At 46.3% G+C, this 28,000-nt stretch overlaps 9 protein-coding genes across 9 annotated transcripts; 6 read left to right on the top strand and 3 right to left on the bottom strand.

Annotated features, from left to right (window-relative positions):
- Nucleotides 1-243: 243 nt before the first annotated feature.
- C8R40DRAFT_1047485 (nuclease Le1) lies at nt 244-1,861 on the top strand (the record flags this gene model as incomplete). The annotated part of the gene is made up of 12 exons (XM_046224443.1): nt 244-332; nt 404-419; nt 471-551; nt 613-650; nt 715-746; nt 809-871; nt 920-1,003; nt 1,060-1,064; nt 1,115-1,216; nt 1,317-1,412; nt 1,476-1,652; nt 1,709-1,861. The coding sequence occupies 12 exons, from the start codon at nt 244-246 to the stop codon at nt 1,859-1,861; spliced, it is 936 nt and encodes a 311-aa protein (XP_046085452.1).
- A 553-nt stretch (nt 1,862-2,414) lies between these two features.
- C8R40DRAFT_1070162 (uncharacterized protein) lies at nt 2,415-6,784 on the bottom strand (the record flags this gene model as incomplete). The annotated part of the gene is made up of 4 exons (XM_046226200.1): nt 2,415-2,456; nt 2,626-2,709; nt 3,191-4,419; nt 4,498-6,784. 4 exons carry the CDS (start codon nt 6,782-6,784, stop codon nt 2,415-2,417), a joined length of 3,642 nt encoding a protein of 1,213 aa, XP_046085453.1.
- Nucleotides 6,785-11,597: 4,813 nt separating this feature from the next.
- C8R40DRAFT_1070163 (uncharacterized protein) lies at nt 11,598-13,370 on the top strand (the record flags this gene model as incomplete). Its single annotated transcript, XM_046226201.1, has 10 exons — nt 11,598-11,691; nt 11,752-11,892; nt 11,952-12,068; nt 12,126-12,251; nt 12,303-12,390; nt 12,443-12,572; nt 12,631-12,654; nt 12,706-12,756; nt 12,808-13,215; nt 13,272-13,370. 10 exons carry the CDS (start codon nt 11,598-11,600, stop codon nt 13,368-13,370), a joined length of 1,278 nt encoding a protein of 425 aa, XP_046085454.1.
- A 439-nt stretch (nt 13,371-13,809) lies between these two features.
- Nucleotides 13,810-16,855, bottom strand: C8R40DRAFT_311892 (putative phosphatase regulatory subunit-domain-containing protein). Its single transcript, XM_046234670.1, has 3 exons — nt 16,474-16,855; nt 14,671-16,419; nt 13,810-14,619 (listed from the first exon to the last, which is right to left on the bottom strand). The coding sequence occupies exons 2-3, from the start codon at nt 16,412-16,414 to the stop codon at nt 13,973-13,975; spliced, it is 2,391 nt and encodes a 796-aa protein (XP_046085455.1). The 5' UTR covers nt 16,415-16,419; nt 16,474-16,855; the 3' UTR covers nt 13,810-13,972.
- Nucleotides 16,856-18,412: 1,557 nt separating this feature from the next.
- Nucleotides 18,413-20,623, top strand: C8R40DRAFT_1161181 (uncharacterized protein; the record flags this gene model as incomplete). Its single annotated transcript, XM_046230093.1, has 9 exons — nt 18,413-18,721; nt 18,782-18,961; nt 19,086-19,114; nt 19,171-19,264; nt 19,318-19,370; nt 19,428-19,553; nt 19,607-20,167; nt 20,230-20,246; nt 20,301-20,623. 9 exons carry the CDS (start codon nt 18,413-18,415, stop codon nt 20,621-20,623), a joined length of 1,692 nt encoding a protein of 563 aa, XP_046085456.1.
- Nucleotides 20,624-20,740: 117 nt separating this feature from the next.
- On the top strand, nt 20,741-22,365 carry C8R40DRAFT_1108521 (adenosine kinase). The gene is made up of 6 exons (XM_046228259.1): nt 20,741-20,924; nt 20,989-21,067; nt 21,125-21,294; nt 21,352-21,526; nt 21,587-22,024; nt 22,078-22,365. The coding sequence occupies exons 1-6, from the start codon at nt 20,794-20,796 to the stop codon at nt 22,117-22,119; spliced, it is 1,035 nt and encodes a 344-aa protein (XP_046085457.1). The 5' UTR covers nt 20,741-20,793; the 3' UTR covers nt 22,120-22,365.
- A 22-nt stretch (nt 22,366-22,387) lies between these two features.
- On the top strand, nt 22,388-25,159 carry C8R40DRAFT_1108522 (uncharacterized protein). Its single transcript, XM_046228260.1, has 11 exons — nt 22,388-22,623; nt 22,688-22,757; nt 22,816-22,940; nt 22,996-23,072; nt 23,131-23,222; nt 23,277-23,392; nt 23,452-23,540; nt 23,602-23,747; nt 23,797-24,593; nt 24,652-24,893; nt 24,950-25,159. The coding sequence occupies exons 1-11, from the start codon at nt 22,432-22,434 to the stop codon at nt 25,098-25,100; spliced, it is 2,097 nt and encodes a 698-aa protein (XP_046085458.1). The 5' UTR covers nt 22,388-22,431; the 3' UTR covers nt 25,101-25,159.
- A 64-nt stretch (nt 25,160-25,223) lies between these two features.
- Nucleotides 25,224-26,323, top strand: C8R40DRAFT_1047219 (uncharacterized protein; the record flags this gene model as incomplete). Its single annotated transcript, XM_046224429.1, has 6 exons — nt 25,224-25,380; nt 25,437-25,609; nt 25,661-25,757; nt 25,809-25,871; nt 25,921-26,062; nt 26,113-26,323. The coding sequence occupies 6 exons, from the start codon at nt 25,224-25,226 to the stop codon at nt 26,321-26,323; spliced, it is 843 nt and encodes a 280-aa protein (XP_046085459.1).
- Nucleotides 26,324-26,649: 326 nt separating this feature from the next.
- C8R40DRAFT_1171474 (uncharacterized protein) lies at nt 26,650-27,942 on the bottom strand (the record flags this gene model as incomplete). Its single annotated transcript, XM_046231705.1, has 1 exon — nt 26,650-27,942. The coding sequence occupies one exon, from the start codon at nt 27,940-27,942 to the stop codon at nt 26,650-26,652; it is 1,293 nt and encodes a 430-aa protein (XP_046085460.1).
- Between the last annotated feature and the right edge of the window lie 58 nt (nt 27,943-28,000).

A 28,000-nucleotide genomic window follows, 5' to 3' on the forward strand; every position in this document is an offset into this window, starting at 1 on the left:
AAGAATATCTCGAAACCTACTTTAGTGCTCTTTTACCATTTATCTTCCGGCTCTTCTTCGATAAGTATCTGTCCCTTGTATCCTCGTGCCTCAGAGTGCATCGTGCGCTATCTGCCTAGAAGCCGTGTAATTCACAAATCTGAAGGTACGTCATTCTCAGCAATCAGTTCAAGCAAAACACGTAGTATAAGATGAACTACTTTGGTCAGAACTCTCAGAATTTGCCAGCAAATCCTTCGCAATATGAGGTTGACAGTGACTTTGGCAGCTTGTTCGATCTTGGCTGCTCGTAGTGTTCGGGGATGGGGCGCAATTGGACATGAGACTGTTGGGTACTAGGCTCAGTCCAACCTTTTTTCTCTTGCGTTCCGAGTTGACGTTTTGTTTTCCCCTCTTTTTTCAGATACGTCGCTATGAAGGTACATAGGATATGTTCTTGCGTGAATGTAATTTCTCATGGCCATCTTCAGTTTCTTAGCCCAAAGGCATTAAGCTTTGTCCAGTCATCGCTGGGATCGGAGTACTCAGAATCTCTAGGTCCCGCTGCTCCGGTATCTATCTTCGAAGCCTAGTATTGTGTCATTTTTATTTACTCAAGTCGTATTATTATAGTGGGCAGACGATGTTCGTTTTGAGGCTGCATTCTCATGGTGCATGCCATCTCTGTTATTCATTTACAGAAGGCACCGCTGACATCGGATTCCTTTTCCGCAGGTCTGCTCCTTTCCACTTCGTTGATGCTGAAGGTATGTAACTCTACCATTACTATGGAACACTCAAAAACAGAGGTGTATGTTCATTCTAACAGACAATCCCCCGACATCGTGCTCTGTTGAGCAAATGAGGGACTGCAGTAGCGGTACCTGTATCTGTATGTTCGAAGATATTTGCTTCACAAAAAACTAATTGAGTCATGTAGTGTCTGCTATTGCAAATTATACCGCTCGTGTTGTCGATACTAGTCTTAGTACAGAACAACGTCAAGAGGCGTTGAAATTTATTGGTGAGAATCAACTTTATCAACTTGGTGCACTGTTTTTACCTGACGTTGGATTGCAGATCATGTACGCTGAAGTATTTACGGGTTAGAAATAATATACTCATTTTGGCATAGTTCATTGGTGATATTGGTCAACCACTGCACGTTGAAGCCGTTGAGGTTGGGGGCAATGATATCAACGCTGTCTGTAACGGAGAAAGGACTAATTTACATGCGGTAGACTCTATTCAATTCTGATGTCTACTTCATTTCTGAACTTCATAAAATAGGTTTGGGGTCAGTTTGCGCACGCTTGCAATGTCGACCAGTTTGAAAGTGTATAATAGATTCTGGTATCATCAACATCTTCCTCAAGGCTCAATACTCCAACTCTGCCATTGTCTGGGCTAATGCTCTGGCTCAGAGAATTCAGGTTAGTCAGCTTCTAGGTTTACTTGAATATTTTGGTTGATGGGGATGAATATCGTACTTACAGACTGGTGAATTCAAATCTCTCACATCAACTTGGCTATCTTGCTCCTCCACCACGGAACCTGTGAATAATCGACGCCGAAGTATCGAAGACGATATCAACGGCCTTGTCAGCGATGCTACAATTACACCGCTCGAATGTCCCCTCGTCTGGGCACGGGAGTCGAATGCTTATGACTGTGTATGCTGACTACCTTTCTTCATCCTACTGTTCCCCTCTAATAATGTCATTAACAGTCGTTTGTGTTCAGCTACACAGGATTTTCCGATCCTTGTACATCCTCGTATGCGACCGGAGCTCAGCCCATTATCGAGGAGCAGATTGCCAAGCAAGGATATCGTCTAGCGGCCTGGTTGAATGTCTTATTCGATGGCAGTACTGGCCTTTGAGTCGCGGGACAATTTTTGAACCCCATTATATAATATCCCAATGGCAATGGTGGATCGTTATATTGCGAGTAATAGTACTGAAGCTGTTGCACTATCTACATCCGATTGTTGCCGAGGCTGCGCCCACTGCATGACCGCTCAATATTCAAGTCAGAGAAGAATAGATCCCAGGGATTGACCAACCGGCTGATCAATTGAAGTGTGCGTATTTGAAAACAATTGTCAGGCCCATTCTACAACTGCACCTTCAGTAGCTACACCCATTCCGAAATCACTCGTTACACCCGCTTCGATATTCCCATTCTACGCTCCGCCTCATCAGCGGCCTCTTTCTTTTCCGGGGCCATCTTCCAGAGTCGATATGCACGCTAAGATTACGAGCATCCAATTTTTCCGCTTCCAGCTGATGCGTCCGAGGAAGAGGATAAACAGACCAGGGCACGTACTTTTCGCTAAGCCATAGTATAATTTAGGATTAAGGCTACTTGGGCCACCCATATGAACGAGATTCTGGCATGCAAAGGACACCGTTCCATTCACTGTCAGGTTATTTCTATTTTTCAGTCATTTCACTAGGCTTCTTGGCCTTCAAGGACTTTTGAATAGTATTATATGTCATTTATATCTATATGAAAGTCAACCCCTGTCATCAAGCTGACAATATAGATTATAGTAGAAGTACAAGATAAAAGTGCACATAGCGTCCATATAATGCACTCGAAAAATTGTGTACACATTATGTATGTACCTACGTACATACGTACCGATATATCACAAAGTTCATCGGCGTTCCTCTCCTGGAATGCTGTATGTGCTATACCGAGACCTGAGGGTAAAAGGAAAAGACACTAAAAAGCACCAAGGGGCACAGCAGAGAGCAGCAATAAAAACATATAACAGAAGTACAACGAGCAGAATTAGATACAGGCTGATGATGGTACAAAAGAAGATGGAGGTGTGTCCTACCGAGACGTCTAATTGATGCGAGAGGGTCAAGCGGCAGGAGGAAATATAGCATAAGTCAGATGTAAAAGATTTTTAAAAAAAATTGGGTAGATGGGCGAAGACGAAGCTCAAGTGAAATGGAGTAGGGCGATCGTGAAGCACAAACAATTGTTGCCCTTTTGGTTTGATATTTGGAAATTTCTTTGGGATGCAAATGGTCATAAAGTTCATGCGTGTATGAGAAGAGAACGTGTGTATCCAAGATCTGGGAACGACCCAGCTTTTGTTTTGCTTTTTTGTTTTTGAAATTATCGACTACAATGAATCAACACTTTCGAGCCATGCAAGAAGGATTGGAGGTGCTCACGTCTTCCTTCACATCACCTGCAACCTATTACGATTACGATTGGGAGTATGAGGCGAAGACTCAGAGACTGCAGGTGAACCGCTTCCTGTTCCAGCAAAACACCATTGCTGAACGAATGCACGGTATAGCGGGTCTGCATCAAGAGGTTTGTCTACTCCTACAGACGGGGAAGAGATACCGACACCAGATCCACGGCCTGTATTATCGAAAAATCCTGTCTGATCCTCGCCAATAGTATCGTCATTAGAAAGCCAGGCCGCTCTCACGTCATTAGGTACAGGCGTGAGGTCGAGTTTAGATTCGAGGCTTCCTCCCATGTTCAGTTGTGACAACGTCGATTCACCCGGAAAAAGCTCATCAATCATCTCGGCGTATTCTCCATCAGTCGACACAGAGCTCGAGGAGCTGCTTCGTTCAAGCAGTGGAACATCCATCAGAGAATCAATGGAATCAGTGCGAGAGATGCTGGATGCACTAGCCTCTGAAGGGAAACGCTCGCGTTCAGATTGACGTATTGGTGGCGCGAACGACGAAGACCCAGAGATAGGCACGGCGTTTGTAGAAAGTCGAACTGGAGGAGCCGCAGGTGGTAATACTGATAACACCTTCACTGTGGCAGACGCTGGCAAATTTCGATTTTCTCCGGCGTTGACATTCCGGTTTGTGCCGGGACTTGATTGACGCAACCTGGAAGCCTCCGAAACGAAATCCAACAGTGTAGGAGGCAATGAACCCGAGGAGTCGACTGAACCTGAAACAGACGAACTCGCCTTCGAAAACGACGAGGTTTGTGAGTCTGAACTCGATGTATTTCTCCAAGGCCAAAACAACCCTCCAAGGCCACTGAGTGAACCGAGTCCAGTGGGTCTAGGTGCACGTTCTTTGATTTCTTTGATTATCTCATGGGAGCCAGAAGTTTGCTGTTCGCTTTCATCTGGGGTAGAATCGATTTTTCCCGCTCTGCTTTCATTTGCTGGCGGGAGTGGAGAAGTTATACGAAGCGCTCCAAACAACTCCTTCACGTCAGCTTGGTTTTGGGATCTGGTTTCGACTGTGGGGACCGATGCCATGTCGATAGCAGAGACAGGCATAGAATCAGCGGCGAAATCGAGGTTCGAAATCGGTACATCGGAAGAGATAGGACTAAGCTCTGATATTCTTTCTTTTTCCGTATTTGGAGCAGGCACAGGAGCAGGAGCCGGCGAAGGTGGTAGTACTTCGAGGAGAACAGGTGCAGGTTTTGACACTAAAAGATAAGACTCATCAGCATCCAGATAGCAAGTAAATACCAAGGGGTAGTCCAACTAAATAAATGAACACACACCATTAATAATCTCCACTTCCTTAAACCCGATTCTCCAATTCTTCCCTCCACAATTATCCCACCACTCTCCACCAGCATTACCAACAGCGAACCTTGCAACGAACTCAACGATTCTTCCAGGCCCCACAGCAGGTGGGAGGTTGATCCTAAACGCAAAACGATCCCATTCGGAAGAATTTTCCTCCTCGAGTGGATAGTTCGCAAAAACGATAAGGTCTCCGAGCGTGCGAGGAACTGCAAGCCCGGCTGTGCTAGGATTAGATGCGGCTGCGGCGGCAGCGAGGGACATAATCCGAGATCTCCCACACGATCCCACCCATTTCCCTCGAACCTCATTAACCGTCGACCAATCATCTGTCGTGAACCGGACGGAGACGTGTTTCTCGAAAGCTACATTTCGCACGAGGAAGGTCCCTTCGAGAGATAGTACAGAGTCCGTGGAAATGGTACCTTGCGAAGAGGCCGAGGAAGAAGAAGAAGAAGAATCCAGATGGACCTCTTCCAAGAAAACGTTGGTCGAACCGGACAAAGCATCTCGTACTGACTCGGGTCGAGGAATGGGAGAGGGTACGTCGAGTTCGATCTTTGTCACCTTCTTCGCAGTCCCTTTCTCTACTTCTTCTTCCCTTCTCGCGAACCTAGGTCCAGTCCCGGTGTTTCGTATATGATGAATACGTCCTCCCGAACTAGAAGAGCTACTGCTGCTCTCACCAGCGTCGTCTTCATTATTACCTGCTACTCCTCCAGCACTGCGCATACGGCCTAGTCTGGGTAGACGCGGAAACGGATATGCCCCAGGAGCAGTAGCAGATTCAGTTGACGCCGCCTTGACTGAAGAAAACCCATTCGACCTGGACAAGGGAGCAGCAGCATCCCACAGACCCCGACCACCACCCCAATACCCAGCATTATACCCATACCCATACTCCCTATCAGTCTCAGTCTCAGTCTCAGTCTCCTCTCCACCGCTCTTCACATCGTTCCCGCTCCCTTCAGCACCTTCACCTCCATTCGAAAGAGTCTCCAAACCATGATTAAGATTATTGGCAATCTGATCCCGTTCCTTACGAGTCACCAAGAGACTTGACGGCCGCGCTTCCTTCCTGAACACACGAACCCGTTCAAGGTCAGATGGGAGGGAAGGAAAATGCACACTACGGGGTGAAAGAAGGGCATCAGGAGACATTAACTCGGAGAGACCAGGAGACGGAGGTGGCTCGGTCATAGGAGATAAGGGACCTGTCCAAGTTGATTCCAGAGCCGCCTCTATCCCTTGCCCGGGTGTCATAGGAGGAGAGGGAGCAGATTGTGCTCGGACATGCCCGCTAAAAGAAGGTGGCACCGATAATACATTTGCACTTGGGCCATTACTAACAAAGTTCGTGAACGATGCGAACGAGGGAGCAGCTGTTCCAGGGATCGTCGGACTCGTCACTGGGGAGGTCACAGCAGAGCTCGCCGTGGAATGAACTGGGGAATTTCTGACAGAGTTAACTGGAGAAACCGACGGAGAATTCGCAGCAGAACCCATTGGTGAACTTAACAAGGAAGATATACGAGAGCCTTTCAAAGAACTTCGCAGAGGCTTTCCATTCGAAAGAAGAATGACTGCTGGTGACAGTGCGCGGTTGATGGCAGCGGAAGAGGTCGTGTTCGGTGCTGTCTCGACCAATTCAGGCGAAGACGATGTACGCGTCGGCACTGATGACCTCGTCATCGCAACGCTCGCTGGATTAGGTATAGCCATGGGACCCATACGCACTGGGGAATCCGCCGAAGACTTCGGAAATGGTATACCTTCGGAAAACGACGGCAGAACCTGAACCTTCAATTTGAGCGGTGGAAGATTGCGGTCGGAATGATCGTCATTTCCATCGTCATCTTCGCTGCTGCTGCTCCCACGTCTGTCGCCGATGCGGAATTTGGACGTGTTAACACTACTGAGGGTGGGAGTGGAGGCACTAGAATGTCTTCGGGGTAGAGATCCAAGACCACCCCACGCGCCACGGATACCATTGTTGTTTCCGTTTCCACTGATGCTCTGTTCGTTGGTAAACCTCGCAGAATTTCTCCCAGATGAAGGAGGTGTGTCAATAACAGACGAATATGATGTTTGCAAGCTGGACCCGGACCCGTAGTGAGCCTGGCTCGAGTACGAACGTCTGTGTCCCGGACGACCAAGTGAATGGGTGGAAGGATTATTATTTTGGTTTTGGTATGAACGAGAATGATGAGAGCGAGAGGGTGAAGACGAACGAGGTGGCGATACCGGCTGTGAATACGGCATTGGAGCCTAGACGTTCGGTCGACTTTAAATCTGTGATATCCAAAATCCTACGGATAGGTATCTGTCAATGCAGAACAACGCAGTCAGGCATTGTCATCGCTTACCTGGAGAACCTCAGGAAAGAAAGAAAACTGCAATTGTATATGTATTGTCCTCAACGGGCCTCTCAGATGAGTCTTGGTATGACGGTGGTGTGACCTTGATGAATCTCAAACCAAATCGTTATCCACGACCTAAACTAATATAGACCAATGTCAGAGCGCAGTATCTACACTGGAGATTGTGCCGACGCACCCTGATGTTGTTCTGGGGAAGGTCGGCTTGTTCAAAAATGTCTAAGGACCTCGGAAGAAAAAGCTGTTGAACTCTCGAATGACTGCGAAGCCAGACAATCAATAATCTGCAAGAAATTGCATGAATGAAAACGATTGAATGTGAGAGTTGATAATAAAGGGCAATCCCGACTTGAAAGGAAGGTGAAGAGATAGAGGGATAGGAAAAAAGAGGGGAAAAAACGCGTGTGGGCACAACAAATAAACAAACAGCGTGTAGATATAGATAACAGCACGACGTGTTTAGCAAAAGCCCACCAAAACTCACCCTTGCAGTATTGATAACGACTCGGCTCCCAGGTCTGATGAGAAATTGAGATTCCCGAGGCTGGTTTGTACAAACTGTGGTCGAGAAGTTGTACAGAAGAAGCTGATACGATATTGATTGGTTCAAAGAAAGGCTGAATGAACTCGGACCGACAAAAGGAACCCAATAAATGGTAAATAGTTTAGCTCTAGAATACCGAAAAGAAAACTGACAGTGGCTCAATAAAAAACACTGCTGTAACGCAAAAGAAACTCACTGATAGTCAACAGAACCCCAAAACTAGTTCAAGGCGCTGACTGCCGGGACACTTGGTATCTGCTTTGTCAAAACAAAAGGAAAAACAAGGTCAGAAGAAAAATTTCTCCGCCATGAGCCAAGAAACGAATCAAGTTTTGCTAATGGGGAAAATCTAGTCCGTGTGTGAGAAAAACGCGTCTTTGATTACGTCATTGGCGCGTCATAATCTTTCAGCCCCTGTGCTGTGCTCCACAACACTTCGCTTTTCTCAGTTCTCAAGGTTCTTTCTTTTATGCCCCGCGCGACTACTCTGCTTCCCAATTCACTGCTCGACTTTCCAATGCAAAAGATGCCTGCCGGTTGGTTTTGGGGGGTTTAGTAATTGTCATTCGTGTTGAAGACTGCGCTGATATCTGCCAAAAGCTTGATTTTCCGAGCTACGCTGCTGATAGCCATATAATCTTCTGATTCAGAGTCTATTCAGGTTCACAACCGGTAACTTGCGCGCTAAAAATATAGGTAATATTACAGAGTTAAATCATTCATCGACTGTCATTGGCTGGTTTGATAAACAGCGGTAACAGACAGCAACGGAGACAGGAGCAACAGCTAACGTAGAGCTCGGGTTTCGGAAATGAAAGGATTTCTCATCGCAAGAGTCATACTGTGCCAATGATTTCGTGCTTAAAAGCACCTACCCCCACGATGAGTGAAGTAGTGTTTTGCTATGTTCAAACGTGCGCTGTGACACACAGCTATACAGACAAATGTGCAGCGCATACTTATCCAAAGGCTGAGATTGATACAATGATAGTGAGGGAAGCACGGTGATAAGCTCAAGTACATATTCCACTCGGAAATGAAACAACAAGGCACCAACAACACCGACCCGCTAACGAAAAAAAAACGGGTGAGGTGACGCAGGGTGACGCGAAGATCAATTCCTGTCTTCAATCTGCTTCATTCATTTGTTGAATCCGTAGGATGCGGACACATAAGGACACATAAACGTTTACATGGATGGATAGCGCGCAATGTTCGCGATTACCTTGCGAATTATTCCGCCTTGATCTGAATCAGCTGCCTAAGAGTTACGTCAACTGTATCAAACATACTCTAACTTCTAGTCGATGCCATCGTTGGATAATATATCCCTCCCTCCGTACGCATATAACATAACTTCAAAACCCAAGAGAGATAAGATTTAATTTTAATTACACAGGTCATTGTAAATTAACAACAGGACTCCGGACTACTACCTGGGTCTTCTCTAGTAAACCCGTTCAGAAAGCGATAAGAAAAAGCGCTGCAAAGACATATGCATGAGGGGACAGCGGGAGGACATCTGACTCGGAGGATTTGATCGGAAGTTCTCGGGAAAGGCCTTAGAAGGCCTTGAAGAGTCGAAAAGTACACTGGCCTCCGACTCTGTCGCTCTGTCAGAATCTTAAAAAGTACTTTAGGCAAGAGGTTACGCTTGGTAACGGCGAGGGATTCAAATAACATTCAAGTTGACCGTGAAGGCTATCTATTTTTCTTCGAGGGCGCTGGTTCAAATCCTACCAGCGTCGCACCAAAGGATTATTATCATTATTATTTCTCATATATTCGATTGAACCTGACTGAACGCGTTTTTTTGCTAAATGTTCCTGATCCTGATCCTTCTGATTGTCTAAGTTTGCATATATACACACACCATAGGGATCACTGATAGAGGAATTCGGCATTGATTCGGAGGGTAGCTTTAACTTGAAGCACATCTATCGCATACACATCTATCTGATACTATCTTAGTCTATGTATGTACGAGGCTAGGCTAGACAAAGACCAGGGGCGGACCTCCAAAATAGGTTTCCACAGATTTCCACCTGTTTTCATCTGTTTCCAGCCCCGCGCTCCAGACCCCAGACTCCAGACTTCAGACTCCAGAACTGCCAGTGCCATGGTGGAATTGCGTGGAATTGCGATTGGATTGCCAGGATTGGAATTTGGTGAGCTATTCGAGTCTCGAGTCTCGGGAGGAGGAGAAGGAGGGCGGACTTTTAAATATTCATAGGCTATGTGGAACAGAGAAGATGACTCGATGAGCCTGTTGGACAGGCGGCCAGACTGAGATGACTTGGGAAAAATAGAAGGATACCTAGTCTACTGTATGCATTCATATGTACATACCGCGAGCCATGCCATATTCCAGGTCGGATTCGAATAGCATGAGTCTAGGTGATGAACAGAAATCACTGAGGAAGACCAGAGACTTGAGAAGAGGAGGAGGGCGGACCTTCAAATATTCATATTTACACTCAGGCTGGCACTAGAAAAATAGAAGGGTTCTTTACTCTACATTCATATACATGCCATGCCATACCTCAGGTTGGATTCGAATGGTGGACCTCCAGGTAAATCGTGATGAACAGAAATCTTGAAGGAAGACCAGAGACTAAAGAATGGGATTGCGTGGAATTGCAATTGATTTCTTGAGCCATTCGAGAGGGAGGAGGAGGGCGGACCTTCAAATATTCATATGCACTGGAAAAATAGAAGGGTACTCTACTCTATATTCATAGATGCCATTAGTCTCCATTAGTACCTCAGGTCGGATTTGAATGGTGGACCTCCAGGCGATTCGTGATGAACAGAAATCAAGGAAGACCAGAGACCAAATAAGGGCTATATGTCAGAAGGTTATACATAAGTGTCGGTCGGAGACAATACGAAGACACAGGATTGTACGTAGAACAGTCACTGAAATTTTCTCTTTCAAGTCCCGACCTCAAAACTGGTCAGAAGCGCTAGCCGAGTCAGAAGCCGAGCGACTTGGAAGGTTGGTATTTGCTAGCTAAAATAATCTCGGTACCTGCTAATGAATTAATGGTTCCGAGGTGAGTGTTACTCATGTTTATCTGAATGAGAAAGTCGAGAAAATTACTAATACCTAGCTTGGTAGAAGCTATCACGAAAATATAACTCAGGCTTTTATAGACTTTTATGTCCTCCTATGTGAGTCGCGGCAGTGGGTGGCTTTCTGTAAGGATTATTGGACAGTCAGTAGAGAGGCATCCGGTCCTAATCCGGACTCCCTATGTAGATGGTTCTGCGCAGCGTATCAACTCTCCATCTGTCGCATCAGACCGGCTCGAGAATTATTTACCCAGATTATTGGGCCAAGACTTATGGGAACTTGGAGGTCATTCAGTCATTTTATTCGTCTGGTACTAGAGGGTACTAGCTGTACCTGCTCAGTAGTAAATTGTAAACATACTGTTTACTACGGACATGCATATAGTCACATCTGTGACACATCACACTATGTATATATACAGTACTACCCTCTTAGATAGCTCTCTCTCGCTTACTTCCATCTATTCAGATAGAGTACTCTCCTGTATCCGATATCTCTCTCATCTTTCCTCGCTCTCTCTCAATCATAGCCGATTCCTAGTATTTGGATCCTCTGTGAGTTCCGACCAGTGTTACCTGCGAGAGCAGGTTTCCATCAGTGCTTAAGTGCCGGTAACTACATAGACGGAACAAAAAAGGGGCATTCAGGTCTTCCGATCAAGCAAACCTTAGCGGGCCGTTCCTGAATAGGGTTCCAATCTCTTTCGTTCCCCGCGTTGTCCTCCCCAAATCCTCATTAAATTTGATGAATGAGCAGTTCAACAATCACTGTGACTGTCCTGATCTCCAATCACGACCAGGAAAGCTTCATTATGCAAGTCTGTATAAGTAGTCTGTGTCGCAACCCCCCCTTTAGTCTCCTTTCTGTTAAAGTTCCGACGGCCGATGTGAGTTAGAAATCGTACACAGGAGATCGTATGAGTATAGGGAGTATTTGATATCCTGTCCATACGAGGTACACACGGAACAAAATATTCGTCATCACCAGGACGCCAGGAGGCGCGATTTAAAACTGTGCACCCTGAATCGACTTTGACCGCTTCCCCCTTCACTCCTTACACCCATTCGCATTCCCGTCATGGTGGTGTCCGCAAGAGTGGATTATGCCGCTGCGTCTATCATGTTTCCTTCCAAAGGGATGCAAGCACTGAGTTTCCTGATTTACATTTTGGGTAAGCTTGATTTCCTCCCCCCCCATGTTCCGTGGTTGTAATTATGCTTTTTCACCGTAGGGGTATCGATCCTCTCACATTGCTTATCGCGCCGTTTGGCTGCGGAAGAATGGACATCTTGGAACTCAATTAAGGAGATGACCTGGGCGCGAGTCTGCATTCTACTCATTTTCCTCGACTCGTGGTTGTTCCTCTTCGCTAGTGAGTAATCAGGAGTAATCGCGTCCAACCATTATACACATTAATAAATTCATTTAAAGGCGGTATCCTCACATTCGGGGTGGGCTTGGAGAGTAAAGAGATCGTTTGCGAATTAGCCATCTATCTGTGTATCATCTTCTATGCGACGTCGAAACTCCTTATCTACTCTTTTTTGGGTTAGTGGGGTAAAATTTCTTGAAGCTGGGGATCACTACTGATTTTTTCGTTACTAGTCGAAAAAGTGTACCTTGTCTGGAGTCCGACAGTTTCCAGCCCCCAGAGATTGAAGTCTCCTATCTACTTGGGCTGTGTCGCCATGATTACGGTATACGCAGGAGTTATTGCCACGATGTTTGCAGGTTAGTTGGTTTCTTTGTTATTCTTAACATCCAACTCTCATCGGATGACAGGCAAGATCTTTTTCCTAAGAGAGTCCGATGGAGTCTGCATCATTGGTCTTCAACAATATTCCTCGCTCGCATTGGTGGTATATGATTTGTACGTTGACCTTACCGTTTAATACTACCTACTCATGACGATCACTATTCAGAATTATCAATATCGTTTTGACCCTCCTGTTCCTCTGGCCCGTGTTCAAGGTCAATTTGGTGAACCCTCGTCTCAAATCGGTGGCCACACGCACTATGTTGGCTTCAGCTGTCGCGCTCACGACGTCCACTGTAAGTTACCGTCGTTTATTGACGTTCAATTGAATTCCTTAGGCTGACACTTCCATAGGTCAACATGCTAGTTCTAGCACTGGTAAATACGGTCTCTTAGATGAAGTGATTGCCATTTTTACGCGTTCTACAGCTCAAAGGACATGAAAATGGATGGATCTGCTTAGGATCCTGTGGTGCCGACGTAAGCTGTATAACCTACCATCCGTTGACTCTCTAAACACACGATTTCTAGGTCATTTTCAATGCTCTAGCTATTTTCTGGGTAACAAAACGAAGGAGTCAAACCTATAATTACCCCAGCTCCATCGGACCAGGTGTCAACGCCGTTCGTGAAAGTAGACGTCCTCCAGAGGTCAAGATGCATGGCGAAACCCCGAATGATTTTGTGGTCAGTTCAGGGTCTCCACCGACACCTTGGCAAACTCCTACTTTCAACGTCGATGCCCACCAGACACCCACTGTCATCGGCCCAGCTCCCACTTCTCCAACGTCTCGCAAGCCCAAGTATAGTCTTGCGTTCACGGCTCCCAGAGAATCGCGTTTCGAGGACATTGAGATGCGTAACCAGAAGCCTTCATTGTTTCGGTCCATGACGGGAATGTTCCGCAACGAGCGCCATCCTTCAGAACACGCACTTCAGGTACTTAAATTCGTTGTATCAAATTCTGATCATTTGACTCATGAGTTTTTAAACAGGTTACAGTCACCACGATGATTACCGACGATGTTGAAGCTGGAAACGAGGTTAAACTTTCGTCTAATGAAGAATCCGAATCCCATGTTGACAGAAAATGAGATCGGATCCTTTGACGAGTTCCAGTTCTTCGACTTACGACGTTGCCACCAACTTGACGAGGTATATATTTGCTATCTATAACTATTGATTCTTTCTTTGTATACAGTCCGTTCCTTTCCGACCTGTTGTCTCAAAAGCCTGTTTGCACAATTCCCAGCAATAACTTCAACCATACTGTCTATGTAGCGGTAAAACCAAAGTGCGAAAACAATGTATGTAGGTAGATAAAAGCGAATCAAATTGAAGGTGTTTACATTGTGTACATGCCCATACATGCCCAAGATACGAGGAGAGATATAAGTTATAGAAATCTAGGTGAAATAAATGTTACAACAGCAGATTGTATACTGCAAGATGAGTATACACAAAGGTATACAAAATTACAGAATGAGAAGATGATGTCCAAATGTAGGAGACGATAGAGATATGATATGTATATGTTACTGCATGAAAATCAGCAGCGACATCAGTTACGCCCAACCCCACATACGAGGAGGGGTATTTTTTGGAAAACAAGAGAATGAGGGTGATAAAGAATAAACGAGGAATAAAAATGGCCGCTACTACCAACTAATCGACGTACTCGGATGCACACATGGGCTTACCCTCCAATCTCCAAGCCAAGATTGCCTTTGTGAATAACAGGAGGATGTTCGTCCCGTTTCCAATTTTGATCAGGAAGCCCAGACGAAGGCATCCCAGCAAAGCACCATTGCTGCACGAACCAATTATATAACGATTCCGAGTTCGCCTCAGCGGGAGGGTTAGAGATGCTCGACGGAGATGCAGATTTGGAATTGGGCGGAGATGCAGCAGAAGAAGGCGTTAGATCTGGTGGGGTCGTAACTATGGATAAATGGCCTCGAGGTGAGGGATGCGTGGGGGGTTGTGACCTGGCAGAAATGTTGGATCGTGTGTCTGGCATTGACGATGATCTCTGCAAGGCGCCAATTATTTCTTTCTCTTCGCTTTGACTAGGAGCGGTCGAGGATGTGGGAGCCCCAGGAGCAACATAATTTGATAAACTGAATCTTCTTAGTCTCTGAGCAGTTGCTTGCGCGATGGCTTCCGTTCGTGCCGGGGAAGGCGGATTGGCAATTGGAACAAGGGGAGCAGATGAGGGAGCAGTCGAGATAGAGTTCGTTAACGAAGTGGGTGATGACGCAGTAGCTTCAGTCAACGAAATCGCCGGAGGAGAAACGGTCGGAGAAGAGAGAACAGAATTTTGTGACAGTACGGCAGCGAACGCTATATTTGTCATTAAGAAAGGAAAAACCCACATAACTTCATTGAACGCACCTGCAGAAAGATCGGCTGGATTTTGAACATCTGGATCTGTATTGAGAAGCCGGAACTTCACCCGCCAATTCCGTCCTCCGCAGTTGTCCCAATGTTCTCCTCCAGGTACAGTGTACCTTCCGACAAAATAAATAACCTTGGAAGGAAGCGATGCCAAAGTATAGTCAGAGAGATTGATGCAAAACGTAAACCGATCCCAGGAATCGGTATCCCTCAATGACGAACGCTGAGTTAAAAACGGAGAAGAGAAGTTGGCAGCCCAATTAGCTTTGATTTCACTGACTGTGCTCCAATCGTCTACCGTAAACCTAACGGCAACATCCTTCTGATAATTTATATTGCGCACAATGAAGGCGCCCTGTAGGTGGAGCTTATCATCGGGTACAGATGCAGATAGCGAGATAGACTCTAAAAGGATATTGGTAAAGGGCGAAGGAGGAATGGAAGATGGGTCAGGAATTGGATATCCAGTCATATCTAACTCCAACTTTGTCGAACCCTTCCGGTACTCCGAGGCCCCGACTGCTGGCGTAGGAGGCCAAATAGAGCTGTTCGAGGATAGAGGAGAATTAGCCATCTTTGGAGAGGGAAAAGATCCATTAGAAGGTCGGGCCGTATTTCCTCGATATGCATATCCCCAGTCACTACCACGATCTGTCTCTGTCTCGGTTTCCGTTTCTTCCCCTTGGGCTCGCACGGTGAGCAAGGATGCGGGCTTCGCGGATTTATGAAAGATGCGCACACGCTCGAGATGTGTGGACAATGAAGGAAAATGCACAGTTTTTGGAGTAGTCGGCGAAACCGTTCCAGAGCCAGGGGCAGATGGATTAGATACTGAACTATTTGAAGATGAAGATGAATGATCGCCAACTAATTCGTGTCCCGGAGTAGTAGGCGCGGAACTTGCCCGCTGATGACTCGAGTGGATGCGGTGTGCATGATGAATCGCATGAACATGCGGGTGAAGATTAGACGCTGAAGAAGAAGATTTCAACGAGCTTTTTAGAGGCCGTCCGTTAGATATGTGTGGTGAGGATGTTGAACGTGTCGGCGATGGCCGTAAAGGAAGAGTGAAGGCAGTGCCGTCCTGTGGTGAATATTTGTAAGGCGAGTAAATAGGATTCGAAGCCGAGATGGGTAATTGGGGGGTGTTTGAATCGTTAGGGGAGAGGAGGAGACTTCCGGTTTCAGATATTGGGGAATTTAGTCCAAGAGGACTGAGAAGGCCACTTGGGACACGAGTTGGTGAAGGAAGTGGAGAACCGAGTACTGGAGAAGAAAGAGGCGAAGAGCGAGGGAATGGTACACCATTAAAAGATGGCGATCCAAGACGGTTGACCCGTAACTTTAAAGGAGGGATGGCATATGACCTATCGTCATCATGGTCGTCATGGTCGTTATCGCCGACGTTAGTTTTACGCGGTTGATTGAGGTTAGAAGGAGACTCTTTGCCGCGATATTCGTCGTCGTCGTCGTCGTCGTCAGATGAATCGCTCGAGGACACTTCGGGACTTGACTTGAAGTGAAATCGTTTTGCTGTTGCGCTGGTGGCACGCGGATTACCAATTAAACTAGGTCCTGAACTTCGTCGAGGTAAGCTGCCGAGGGGGGTAAACGCTCCTGGACCGATTTCGTTCGAAAATTTATACGAAGGCGCGGGATGAGAGGACAAGGACCTCGTATGGGTCGGAGGTGAAGTAACAGACAGGGAGGTAGGCGGTGGTGTTGGGACAGAGTAAGGCATTCAGACTAAGGTAAATGGTTAAAGAAAGCAAAGCAAAGTTGGAAGGATATAAAACGTACAAGGACCTTTATATATATAGACTACTTCCTTCGAACTGGACCGTAGATATTATTGTTCCCCACAAGAATAGTACCCGGCCAGTTGCGATGATGGAAAAAGGAGTGGGGGAGAAGGAGGTGGAGGAAGGAAGGAAGTAAAAAGACGTGAGACAGACCAGACCAGATCGTTTGTCTATTTATTGTGGTTTTGCAAAAATGAAATTTCCAAAGCCGTCGGACTTCAAAAGTCTGTGATGAAGGTTGATTCCTGTTGTTTCGGGGCCAGGCTCTATTTAAAACATAGCCTCTGATAGATATAGGCTTAATTGATTCACCGGTGCGAAAGTCCTGGAAGATGGCTCAAGCGGAAGAAAGATTAGGGAAGATCTCCACATTTTTTTTTTCAATTGGTGTGCATACCGAGATAAGAGATAAGGCCGACTCAACTGCATCTAGCCTCTATAAGTGACATCCCAGACTGCATCTAGAAACTTCGTCGTTGGAAGTCGGGGGTCGCTTTGAAGCGCCACCTCCAAATCGGAAGAATGAGGATAATTTGTGGAGTCAAACGTCAGTTGGGTGCTGGTTGACGAATCCTGAATTCTCTTCGACAGCTTCCATTGCATCTAGTGAATATAGGTATGAGCTCTCAATTTTGGTACTCACACCACTTATCTTTGTATGAAGTCAGGAACTAACCTCATGAGATTGTGAGAATCAACGTCGAAGAACTTGTTAAGAACTTGGCAAGGCCCTTTACCGCCTTCCATCTTCGAAAGACTTCCATCTTCCATCTTTCATCTGCCAATCCCTTCGTTACCGAGCGTGGGTACGAACGTTCTAATTGCAAAATCAGTATTACCCAAATTGCCGAACCGCGGTAAAAATAAATTTGCAGTATTGTTGAGTATCCCATAACATACACAGCCATCTGAATCAAGAGGCGAAGTCTTGTCTACTCCAAAGGCGCATTGGCAAAATGGCTAGAGATGATAAGAAGAACGGTGAAGAAAGTTCACTGCTCCACAGTACATCGAGCTTATTAGCCCTCAGGAGCCCTCTCTACGATACTTTGACAGTGTGCGCGGCGGGTTTTGAGTGCGTCCACGGAGGTGAGGAAATCTTTCATTAGCATCCAATCTTCCATGGATAAAATGCATCCTTTCGCCCATCAGTTGTGTAGTCCTTAATCTGGAAGGGTGATAAAAACACAAAGATGCTTTCAGATGGTATCATCAAGGCGACTTCTTCGCAGAACGATTGTGTGCATCGCAAGGGTCACTTGGTCTGCGCGGGATGCCCATGTCAATATTGAATATATCATAGACTTTTAAGCTTCACGAAATGGCGCAGAGGGAGTTGGACACAATATAAAGATTGATATTCGTGTATAAACTGTGCGTGTCTGTTAGTGGAGTTTCGAGCTCATAGTGACGTACCTCTTGGCTTAACAGAAATCCGCTAGAAAACAGTCCCGTTACTGAACGAAATATTGTTCGACACGTCTACAGCATTTTAAAGCCCCCGACTTTCGAAAACAGAAAAGGAAAAGATGGAATTATAGAGGAAGAGGAACGTGTGTGTCGGCGTGAATGCGTGAGAAATCCGGTAGCGGCCACTCGAGCTTCTTCGACTTCGGTTCTGAACTTCACCTCACTTCGATACACCATCTTACACCATCCAGCTAGGCCATTACCATCTAAAACGTGTTTGGAGATACTGAATTTGTAGTATAATAATAACGCGGTGCGCTTCGTGGTGGTGTTCTTCGTCAAGTTATCTTAGGCTAGCAGAAAAGCAAACTTACACGAATTCACTACATATCTATCGCTGCACATTCAACATATAATATACATCACACCAGTGCAACAACAAAAACCCACAAATCGATGACAGCCATGACATATCCGTAAACCATGACCGCATCACAAATTGACACACGCCTTTTGCAACAAACACAATGTCCTTACCCAAATTTCGAGTCGCTTTGAGAGGAGAAGCCCTTTTAGCTCATCCTCGCTTCAATAAAGGCACTGCATTTACTGCATCGGAGCGAAAGGCGTTTGGACTCACAGGAAAACTGCCTTATCGCATCAACTCACTCGATGAACAATGTCAACGAGCCTATGATCAGCTTCAATCTCAAACCACCGATATAGGGAAGAATTCTTTTCTGCAAAGTATGAAGGATCAGAATTGGGTCTTGTTCTATTCGCTATTAACGAGGCATTTGAGGGAGTTGATTCCCATTATCTATACCCCTACGGAGGTGTGTCGTTCGTAAATGTGGAGCCTGTTGTTCGATCTGACTTTTTTGCTGCTTTGCTAGGCTGAAGCAATCGCCAACTACTCCCATCTTTTCCGCCGAAGCGAGGGCCTCTACTTGACGTTCGCTAATCGTGACTCCATGGAAGAAGATTTCCTTGAGGCAACAAAAGGCAAGAGTATCGACTTATTCGTTTCTTCCGACGCAGAGGCGATCCTTGGGATTGGAGACCAGGGTGTTGGAGTGCGTTACCTACTTGCGAGTTTACTTTGATATGTCGTTCTGATGGTTGTGACTTTAACAGGGGATTGGTGTATGTCTCACGTCCAATGAGCTACCATCAAACTAAATCCGCTTCCTATAATAGATATCGGCTGCCAAATCTGTCATCTATTCGTATGTAGATGCCCTTTCATTCGAAAATATCTTATACGACCCGTTTGTGAACGTAGGCTTATCGGTGGAATCGACCCGTCTAAAGCGATTGCCGTTACCCTCGATGTCGGCACTAATAATGAAAGCCTTCTCAACGACCCCTTATACGTGGTATGACCACCTCCCTTCTTCGCATTCGACTAAATATCAATTGTTTCCGGAAGGGATGGCCCCACGAACGGATCCGTGGCAAGGAATACGATGATTTTGTCGACAAGTACGCGTTCCCAAAATCCATCCTTCTTTATCAACTTAGCACCTCTCTTCTTTCCAGATTTGTCCAGTTAGTCCGCAAGTACTTCCCGCACAGTCTTCTCCATTTTGAAGACTACGGTGTAACCAACGCGCAACGACTTTTGCAACGTTACCGAGATACGCATGCAGTATTCAACGACGACATGTCAGTTTCCTACTTCCCCTGTTCATATATGTCTTTTTTTGACCTCACCGTAGTCAAGGAACTGGTGCAGTCACTCTCTCCACGCTAATGGCTGCCATCGGCGTCACAAAATCCAAGCTCTGCGACCAACGTATCATCATATACGGTGCAGGCTCTGCAGGCCTAGGAATCGCTAAACAACTCCGAGACGCCATGGTCTCCATAAACAACATTCCCGTCGAGGAAGCCAACGCACACTTTTGGCTTATTGACAAACACGGATTGATCAGAGAGTCTCTACCAGATGTTCGCGATGACCTCAAGGAATATGTGCGGAAAGACGCTGAGTGGGAAGAGTTTCAGTCAAATGGTGATATAAAGTTACTGGACGTGGTAAAAAAAGTCAAACCGACAGTGATGATTGGTACCTCCACCCATGCTGGTGGTTTCACTAAAGAGGTCGTTGAGGCCATGGCGGCAGGATGTGACAGACCTATTATATTCCCTTTGTCGAATCCTAGTAGACTCGTGGAGGTGGACCCGAGAGATGCGAATGATTGGACGAAAGGGAAAGCGCTGTTGGCAACAGGAAGTCCATTCCCCCCTGCAAAGATGCCTAACGGGAAAGATTATATGTAGGTCTCTTCCGTCCTTCATTTAAAAACGATCTGACCCGCCGCTCGTTCCTCCTTCTCAGAATTGCTGAATGCAACAGTGCGTCCTTCGAGTCTTCACATTACTACTATAACCTAATGCACTAGTTTACAGACGCTCTCATCTATCCTGGTTTAGGCTTCGGCTCCATGATCAGCCAATCTCGTATCATGACGGACACTATGATCATCGCTGGGGCACGTCGGCTCGCGTCGTTGTCCCCCGCTCTCAAAGACCCCGATGACGCCCTGCTGCCTGATTTTGGCGACGCGCCTTCGGTCAACTTTGAAGTCGCTGTGGCGGTTGCTGAACAAGCCATCGAGGAAGGTAGTGCGGGGGTGGATTGGAAGAAGGAGGAAGTGAGGGAGAAGGCGAAGGAGAGGCTTTGGCAGCCTATTTACGGGGAGTATGTGTATGATGAGAACGGAGATAAGTGAGGAGGGAAAGGAACGATATTGACACATAAATACTTGTACTTTTACATGTAGGTCTATAGATGTTAACATGGGAAGGAAGATTCCTGGTATCTTTACATCATGCGCACGTACAGGACTCCTATAATCATTCCGTTATCCTTATCTATCGCTCTATCGCTCCCACTATCAACATGTCGTACTCCATCTTCTGCGTCGGACACCCATTAATTGACATGCAAGTTCGGGAAGCAGAAGATCTTCTAGCTAAATATAACTTGAATGCCAACGACGCTGTTCTTGCTGGCGTTGAACACGAGTCGATGTGAGCAACCTCGTGTGCTTGACTCACTACGACCGTGTTAATCGATAAATGGACAAAATGTCAGCTACGACGAGCTGGTACGAGAGCGTCAGGTCGTTTATGTGGCAGGCGGAGCGGCGCAGAATACAGCTAGAGGCGCAGCGGTGAGTGTGTAAGTAGATGTGGCAGATAGCAGAGCTAATTAAACTCTTTGCCACCAGTATATTCTTCCTCCGAATTCGGTGGCATTCGCTGGATGTGTCGGTGACGATAATTTAGCTGAACAGCTCAGAGCAGTGAACAGACATGATGGAGTATTAGACGTTTATCAAGTTAAGAAAGGGCAGAAAACGGGAGCGTGTGCTGTCTTGATAAGTAATGGGCACCATAGGTGTGGGGATCCCATAAAGTTTTCTGATAATTTCAAAACCGAATAACCTGAGTCAAGGTCTCTGGTCACTACTCGGCGCTCGTCGAATGATCTTGATGAAGAACACTTCTGGTCGCCGACCGTGGCGCCTTTGATCAACTCGGCCAAAGTCATTTATCTCGAAGGTTTTCTTCTCACATACAGACCAGAGGTTTCGATAAGTTTAGGCAAGAAGGTGTCTGAGGCTGGGAAGGTATGTTATACAAGATCATTGTCTATAGAGAATGGGCGTACCCATCGGTAACTTCTCTAGATCCTTGTGCTCAATCTATCTGCACCATATATACCTCGGTCATACAATGCTCAAATCCAAGAAATCGCGCCATATTGTGATATCATCATCTCCAATGAAGCAGAAGCGGAAGCATGGGCAGCCTCCAACGACCATCCAGATCCCACCAATATGCCGGCGGTCGCGAAAGCTATTGCATTACTCCCCAAAGCCAACGCTACTCCGCCCAGAATCGTAATCATTACCCACGGCGCCCACTCTACGACACTAGTATCTGCAGATACCCCTGATTCTCCGAAGACATATCCTGTGCATCCATTGAAGGAAGAAGAGATCGTAGATACGAATGCAGCTGGAGATGCGTTTTCCGGTGGATTTTTGGGTGCGTATGTGTCGGAGAAAAGTATAGATGTGTGTATAGAAACTGGCCATAGACTTGCTGCGATGTGCATTGGGCAGGTGGGTCCTTATTGCCTTTATGTAACACTGAGGAGGTAATCAGATTTTTTCAGGAGGGCCCGCAGTTCAAGTGGCCAAAGGTGAAGATTTTGTAGAGGAAAGCGATGAGAGATAGCAATGTTTCTAGTCGCTGAGAGCATCATTCCAGGTTGACTCGTCACTAGGGTGAAAGGTAGTACAAATCGAGTGACGCGTGGCAAATACTTTGGGAACCAGGGTTGTCTACAATTATTCCTTGTAATAAATGTTGTGTAAGTATAGCAATGTATGAACTGCGGTTGACGGAGGGGATCGAATATAGTGCAGGGTCACAATGTCACGAAATTGCACGTGTACATGTGACAAACGCGTTTGCTTGATTTTCTCCGCTCATTCAAATTTTCTACTTACATACATACATCTACAAGATGCCCAAGACCCGCAACGAAAGCTCCGGTCCACGAGGACCCTCGAAGAAACGCAAGGTTGACTCTGAAATCGATAAGCCCAAGAAGGCGAGCTCGCGTTTGAAGCAAACCGAAAGTTTTGTAGCGAGGACGACTCAGTCAAAGGCCAAACTATCGATGCTACCAACCCTGAACTTGGATATTCTTTTTGAAGTGCGTTGCGCCTCTGTTTATTTGTCTAGACTCTATGGCGCTAATCTTTTATCCGACTATGTAGATTTTCAGCCACCTTTTACCGATCGACCTCATCCATCTGGCACGAACGACCAAGGACTTTCGGCGTCTTTGTGAGTAGTACGCCTTCATCTGGACTTTATCACTGTGCTGAATGAGCTCTACCGATAGTGATGCAGAGAAACACTACCACAATCTGGAAGTCGGCGTTCGCTCAAATTCAAGAACTGCCCCAATGTCCTTCAGATATGTCCTACCCGGCATGGGCTCACTTGGCATTCGAACAAGTTTGCCATGTACGTGTCTCTTTCAAATGCATTTCAATCATGACCTTCACTTCGGTTTATCTAGAACTGCTTCACAACAAATATTCGCAATATCAGCTGGATTCTACGAACGCGTCTTTGTAACCGGTGTGCTAAGTCCTGGTATGCATTAATTTTGAAATCTTTCTTTTCGCTTTGTTCTAACGTGAATTCCTCGTAGCCTTGAGAACGTCGACAAGTTTGATGCTGAGAAAAACGAAGTTGATAAGGACATTTTGGAATGTGTACCGTTCGACGATGATTACTGTGGAAGTTAGTTTTTTCTAATTGAGGTCCCTCCACATCTTTTCTGATCACAGATTTTAGTGGAATGTTGTCTTAAATCCGATCGAAAGCGGTTTGTTGAGGAACTCGAAGCGCACAAACACGATCGAAAGGATTTCGTTGAGCAGAAGATGACAGAAATTCCAGTGAGGATTGACGTACGAGTTTTGCTTGGGAATCCGTCGTTTCGTGTGCTGACGAAACCAATGCACTTTAGCACGCTATTGATTGCGAAGACTGGTCGGAATCCTTGGCTAACGGCAGAGCGAACGAGTTGCAGCAAATAAGAACAGATAGGCGCAACGCGTGAGTTTCATTGCTTGATAATTCGTGATAGGGCTTGAGAAATTGACACAATACACTTCAGAATCTCAGCAAAACTCTTCGAGATGGGGTACGATAAAGAGCTTGATTTCTTGACAGCTGAAAGACTGGAGGATGTAGAACACTCGGACTACATCCCTTTCCACAAGCATCCCCTTGTTAAACAGCCAAAACCATTCAAAGATAAAAGTACGAGTCAGTGATCACCGAATTTTCTGATACTGACACTTACTCGTAGATTGGGACTCTATGAAGGATACTCTTAAGGACTACATGGAGATTGTCAGGGCTTACATCAAAAAGAAGGAACGCAAAGATTTGATTTGGAAGCGGAGAGAATACGCAGCCCTTGCGTGGTTCGACTACCGCATAGTTGAATGTGACCCAGGAACCTTCCTCCCAAACCAGATCGATATTTGGCTTTGGTCCCCGGTCAAGGATATTATCGAACAACCGTCCGAGATCGAGGTCACCAAAGACTCCTTCGAATATGCATTCAGGGGCCTACCTGCATTCACCAACGCCTGGCAAACAGACAAACTGGAACAACTTATTCGTGTTGCTAACAACAATCTCAAATGGCTGTCGTTTCCCGAAGCTAACGACCTAGAGCGCGCTACCTGCGTTTTTTCATGTTCGAATGACTTTCAGCATAACTTAATGGGATGCTACCAGGAAGACGAGTCATGCATTATGTGGTTTCCTGAATTTATTTATCATCGGTGTAACTCTTTGTCGCGCAGGCGTTGGGGGGATAAGGACGAGACGATAACAGATTTAGATTCGTGCCAATCGCTATCGGCCGAATCGGAAGCACCAGGGTTCCGACGTAGGCAATGGTCCACCCGATGGCTGTTTTTTGACGACAAGGCTTCCCGGACTGTTAAAAACATCCTGACCGCCTGCAGGATGCCCCTGTCGACAAAGGTTCAGCACCTCGATAGAGAGGACCCCAGACTGGTTTGCTTGAAGTGTAGCTTTGGAGCGAAGTGCGACGGGGAACGGTTGTTTTCTGTCATGACATGGCGAACTGCGGTGAGACGGCCCTCGAGGAAGGCAAACACCGCATTTCTGACTCTGAGTTTCAACATAGGTTCAGCACAATCTGAAGAAACACTTCGGGGATGGCCAGACGACCTTCCAGCGCATATCAAGTCTTGATGTTCTTGAGGTGAAGCGGCTAGAAGCTGCAGAACCAGCTAGGCGAATCTCAGCGCTCCCCAATCACCCGCAACAACCAATTGACAGGCCGTGGAGGTGTACTTTGTGCAGAGATCGATCAGTAGAGAAAGGGGCGCTCACCCTCGTTGAGATGAAAAAGCATTATACCAGATGGTGTGTATTTTATCCGCGTACGGTTGGCTGCCCCGAAGTTGAAGCTTTTCATTTAGTCACGGTGGAATGAAGGTCACGATAGAGGAGGGTGCAGATTATTATCGGTCCTACGACCGTGCACCTTCTCAGCCTTATCAAGTGCGAATGAAGCCGAGGGATCCAGACGTCGATCCTCAACCTGGTCCAATGTACATAGCTGCAATCTAGTAACCTACTTCTTGAAATATTAAGCGCCAGAGGTTAGGCGCTGTAGTAAATACTCGTACACAAATTACTCTTGCATCCACCACCATCAACAACCTGCTACCTTACGACTAAGATCAAACTACGATGTCTGTTCCCGCGGCACCACCCGACGCGATGGCAAATCCCATGATCCCTCCAGAGATGACCGCTATACAGGCGGCACCAGCGGCTCCAATAGAACCGGAGATCGTCTCGGAAACGCTCTATATCCAAAATCTGAATGAAAAAATCAAAATCGATGGTTAGATACTTCAGAAAGCTGTTTTACTGTTAGCTCTTTCTCATCTCCGTTTACAGTGATTAAGGCCTCGCTGCGTGGTCTTTTCAAGACCTATGGTGAAGTTTTGGACGTTGTTGCGCACGGTAACTTGCGCATGCGAGGTCAGGCGTTTGTATCTTTTTCGGATGCGGAAGTTGCGAAAAAAGCTATGAAGGAAGTCAGAGGGTTCCCATTATACTCAAAACCTATGGTGTGTGTCCCTCAATTCCATGGTGAAAACTATTAATTAATTCATATCCAGCAAATATCGTTCGCTCGTACAAGATCTGACGCCGTGGTCAAAAAGCTAGATAATGAGCACTTTGACGAGCATAAGGCACAAAGAACTGAGCATAAGCGTATGCCTTCATGATGACGAGCCCATCGTTCTATGCTGAAAGAACGATTAGGAAAAACACGGTACTCCAACCCATTGAAACAGAAATTCAAAGCTAAGCGGCTGGCTTCAGAAAGTGTGTCTGATATTAATTAGTCTCGGTCTTTTCTAAATTCATACTTCAGTGGACGGAGCAACCAGTGCTCCAGCGCCGAAACGTCCAAACGTTCAAATGCCGGACGAATATCTCCCTCCCAACAAGATTCTCTTTCTACAAAATCTCCCGGAATCGGTCACGAAGGACCAATTACTTGGGCTTTTCAACCAGTGCGTTATCTCATTCTTATCTTACCGACTGAAAATATAACGTATCCCAGGTATCCAAATCTACACGAAGTTCGTCTTATTCCAACGAAGAAGGACATCGCGTTCGTGGAATATACAGACGAGGCCAGCTCCACTGTGGCGAAGGATGCTTTGCACAACTACAAACTCGATGGAGAAAACAAGATCAAGGTATGTCATTTTCAATCAACTAGACAGGCCACTGACTTGTTTTTCATTCAGATCACTTTCGCAAGAAAGTGATTCTCGCCAGTTGTTCATATCCATCTTTCTGCATGTGTATCTGTATATTCATACTATTCATTGTGCTTGTACGTTGTCAATCAATTCTTCGTGACTTTTCCAATACTGCATCATCGATGGTCTTGTCATTGTCACCCTTCCTTGTGCTATATTGTCGGAATACATGCCAGGTGAGTCTTATTGTATCTCACCTGGGGATAATATTTAATATATGGCATGTGCGAAATAGTTTTCCGAACATTGCTTGGTCACTGAGTGGTATGAAAAAAAGTTCCAGAAGTTTGGAACGTAAATCGTATAACTCAAGAATTGCGTAGTTTCTTGTGTCAAAGCTGCTCTCCAGGTTTCAACACAAAAACTTCAAGTTCAGTCTCAGAAGCACTTTTTACATCGTCGTCACTCTTGCCTTCTTCCACTTTTGCTTCCCGTTGCCTTCTCGCTACGTCTCGAAGACTCTCCCATCTCTCGTTCCACCGTGCTTTTGGTCTCAATACCACTGTGTGAAATTCTTCCGATTGGGTACTTCCTTCGGTTTCGAACGGATTTTCGGGACCGGCCGTACTTGTAATGTTGCGTCTCAGCCCACAGACATCGATTTGGAAGTTCGAGCCCACATCCCAGGCAGCTTCCTCAACATCAAGAGCAGCAAGTGCCTGCGCTGGTGTAGATGCAAAGAGGGTCAACCTAGAGAGAGATGGAAATTTGTTTGTATTCATCTCAGCATCCAACAGCCCCGCGCTGGCTTCAACCGAGTTACGTGTTTCTTCTGTTGTCGATGGCTCTCTGAGCTCTGTATTCTCTTCTGCTCCTTCCTCGGGTATATATTCTGGGAATTGGTCATCGAGGATCTCGCTTGGTAAGGTTGAAGTGGAGTCGTTGCACACGACTGTCAATTCTTTCAACCGAGGACATGTGAGATTCGGCGAGACCGGGATAAATGTGGTAGATTCGGAACCAGTGAAGATTGTGTTGATTACCGGAGTGGGTTTGCTGGACATCCCCCACGGAAGGGCGTTTGAAGGTGGACACGCGTAAAACATCGTGTCAAGACAAGGGAAGAACAAGGGTGAATGCGGACCTGGACCCGTGAGCGATAGATACGCTAAGGGGTCCTTGATGTTCTCGATGGCTTGGAAACCAATTTCAAGCTCATACAAATCATTTCCAACACCTCGCAAAATCCTTGCAATGACTTCCAGCAACTTCCGCTCCAAACCTGTCTTGTAACAAAATTGCGATGTCGAAAGCGGTGATAATGCGGATGACGATCCGGTGGCGTACGAACCTTCAGATAGAAGTGAGATTGGATCCTGGGGAAGCTCGTCGGCGACTAGAGTCAAGTAGCGTACGCGACTGCGCGTTTGGAAGTTTGAGAGGATGCGTTCGAATGCAAGCATCTCGCGCCAGCCGTAAATCACTACGGCTCTATGTCGTACTGGGGCGGAAGCCGCGCGAACATACTTGCAGACAAGAGACAGGGCGATTCCAGTATAGAATGCAGTGTAGTACGATGGTCCGGCGGTACATTCCTTTGTCGAGTTTGGAGTGCAGGCCAACGTGAAGATGTGTGTATGAAGCTCGAGAGGTAAGGTGAAGAAAGCATGCTCACTGCCGGTCATGGCGTTGTATTCTTGCAGAGACGATTTCGTGAGAACTTCCTGAACAAAATTTTCTGCG

Source organism: Lentinula edodes (genome assembly GCF_021015755.1).
Source record: "Lentinula edodes strain Le(Bin) 0899 ss11 chromosome Unknown C8R40scaffold_21, whole genome shotgun sequence".
In the NCBI taxonomy this organism is placed as follows: domain Eukaryota; kingdom Fungi; phylum Basidiomycota; class Agaricomycetes; order Agaricales; family Omphalotaceae; genus Lentinula; species Lentinula edodes.

Bases quoted from the DNA above. Each gene is read 5' to 3' on its own strand.
- C8R40DRAFT_311892 (XM_046234670.1), bottom strand. From the start codon at position 16,414: ATGCCTTACTCTGTCCCAACACCACCGCCTACCTCCCTGTCTGTTACT. The intron at 14,620-14,670 runs GTGCGTTCAATG...TGACAAATATAG, and splicing joins TCCAGCCGATCTTTCTGCAG to CGTTCGCTGCCGTACTGTCA.
- C8R40DRAFT_1108521 (XM_046228259.1), top strand. From the start codon at position 20,794: ATGTCGTACTCCATCTTCTGCGTCGGACACCCATTAATTGACATGCAA. The intron at 21,527-21,586 runs GTATGTTATACA...TAACTTCTCTAG, and splicing joins AGGTGTCTGAGGCTGGGAAG to ATCCTTGTGCTCAATCTATC. The intron at 22,025-22,077 runs GTGGGTCCTTAT...AGATTTTTTCAG, and splicing joins CTGCGATGTGCATTGGGCAG to GAGGGCCCGCAGTTCAAGTG.
- C8R40DRAFT_1108522 (XM_046228260.1), top strand. From the start codon at position 22,432: ATGCCCAAGACCCGCAACGAAAGCTCCGGTCCACGAGGACCCTCGAAG. The intron at 22,941-22,995 runs GTACGTGTCTCT...CGGTTTATCTAG, and splicing joins CATTCGAACAAGTTTGCCAT to AACTGCTTCACAACAAATAT. The intron at 23,748-23,796 runs GTACGAGTCAGT...ACTTACTCGTAG, and splicing joins AAAACCATTCAAAGATAAAA to ATTGGGACTCTATGAAGGAT.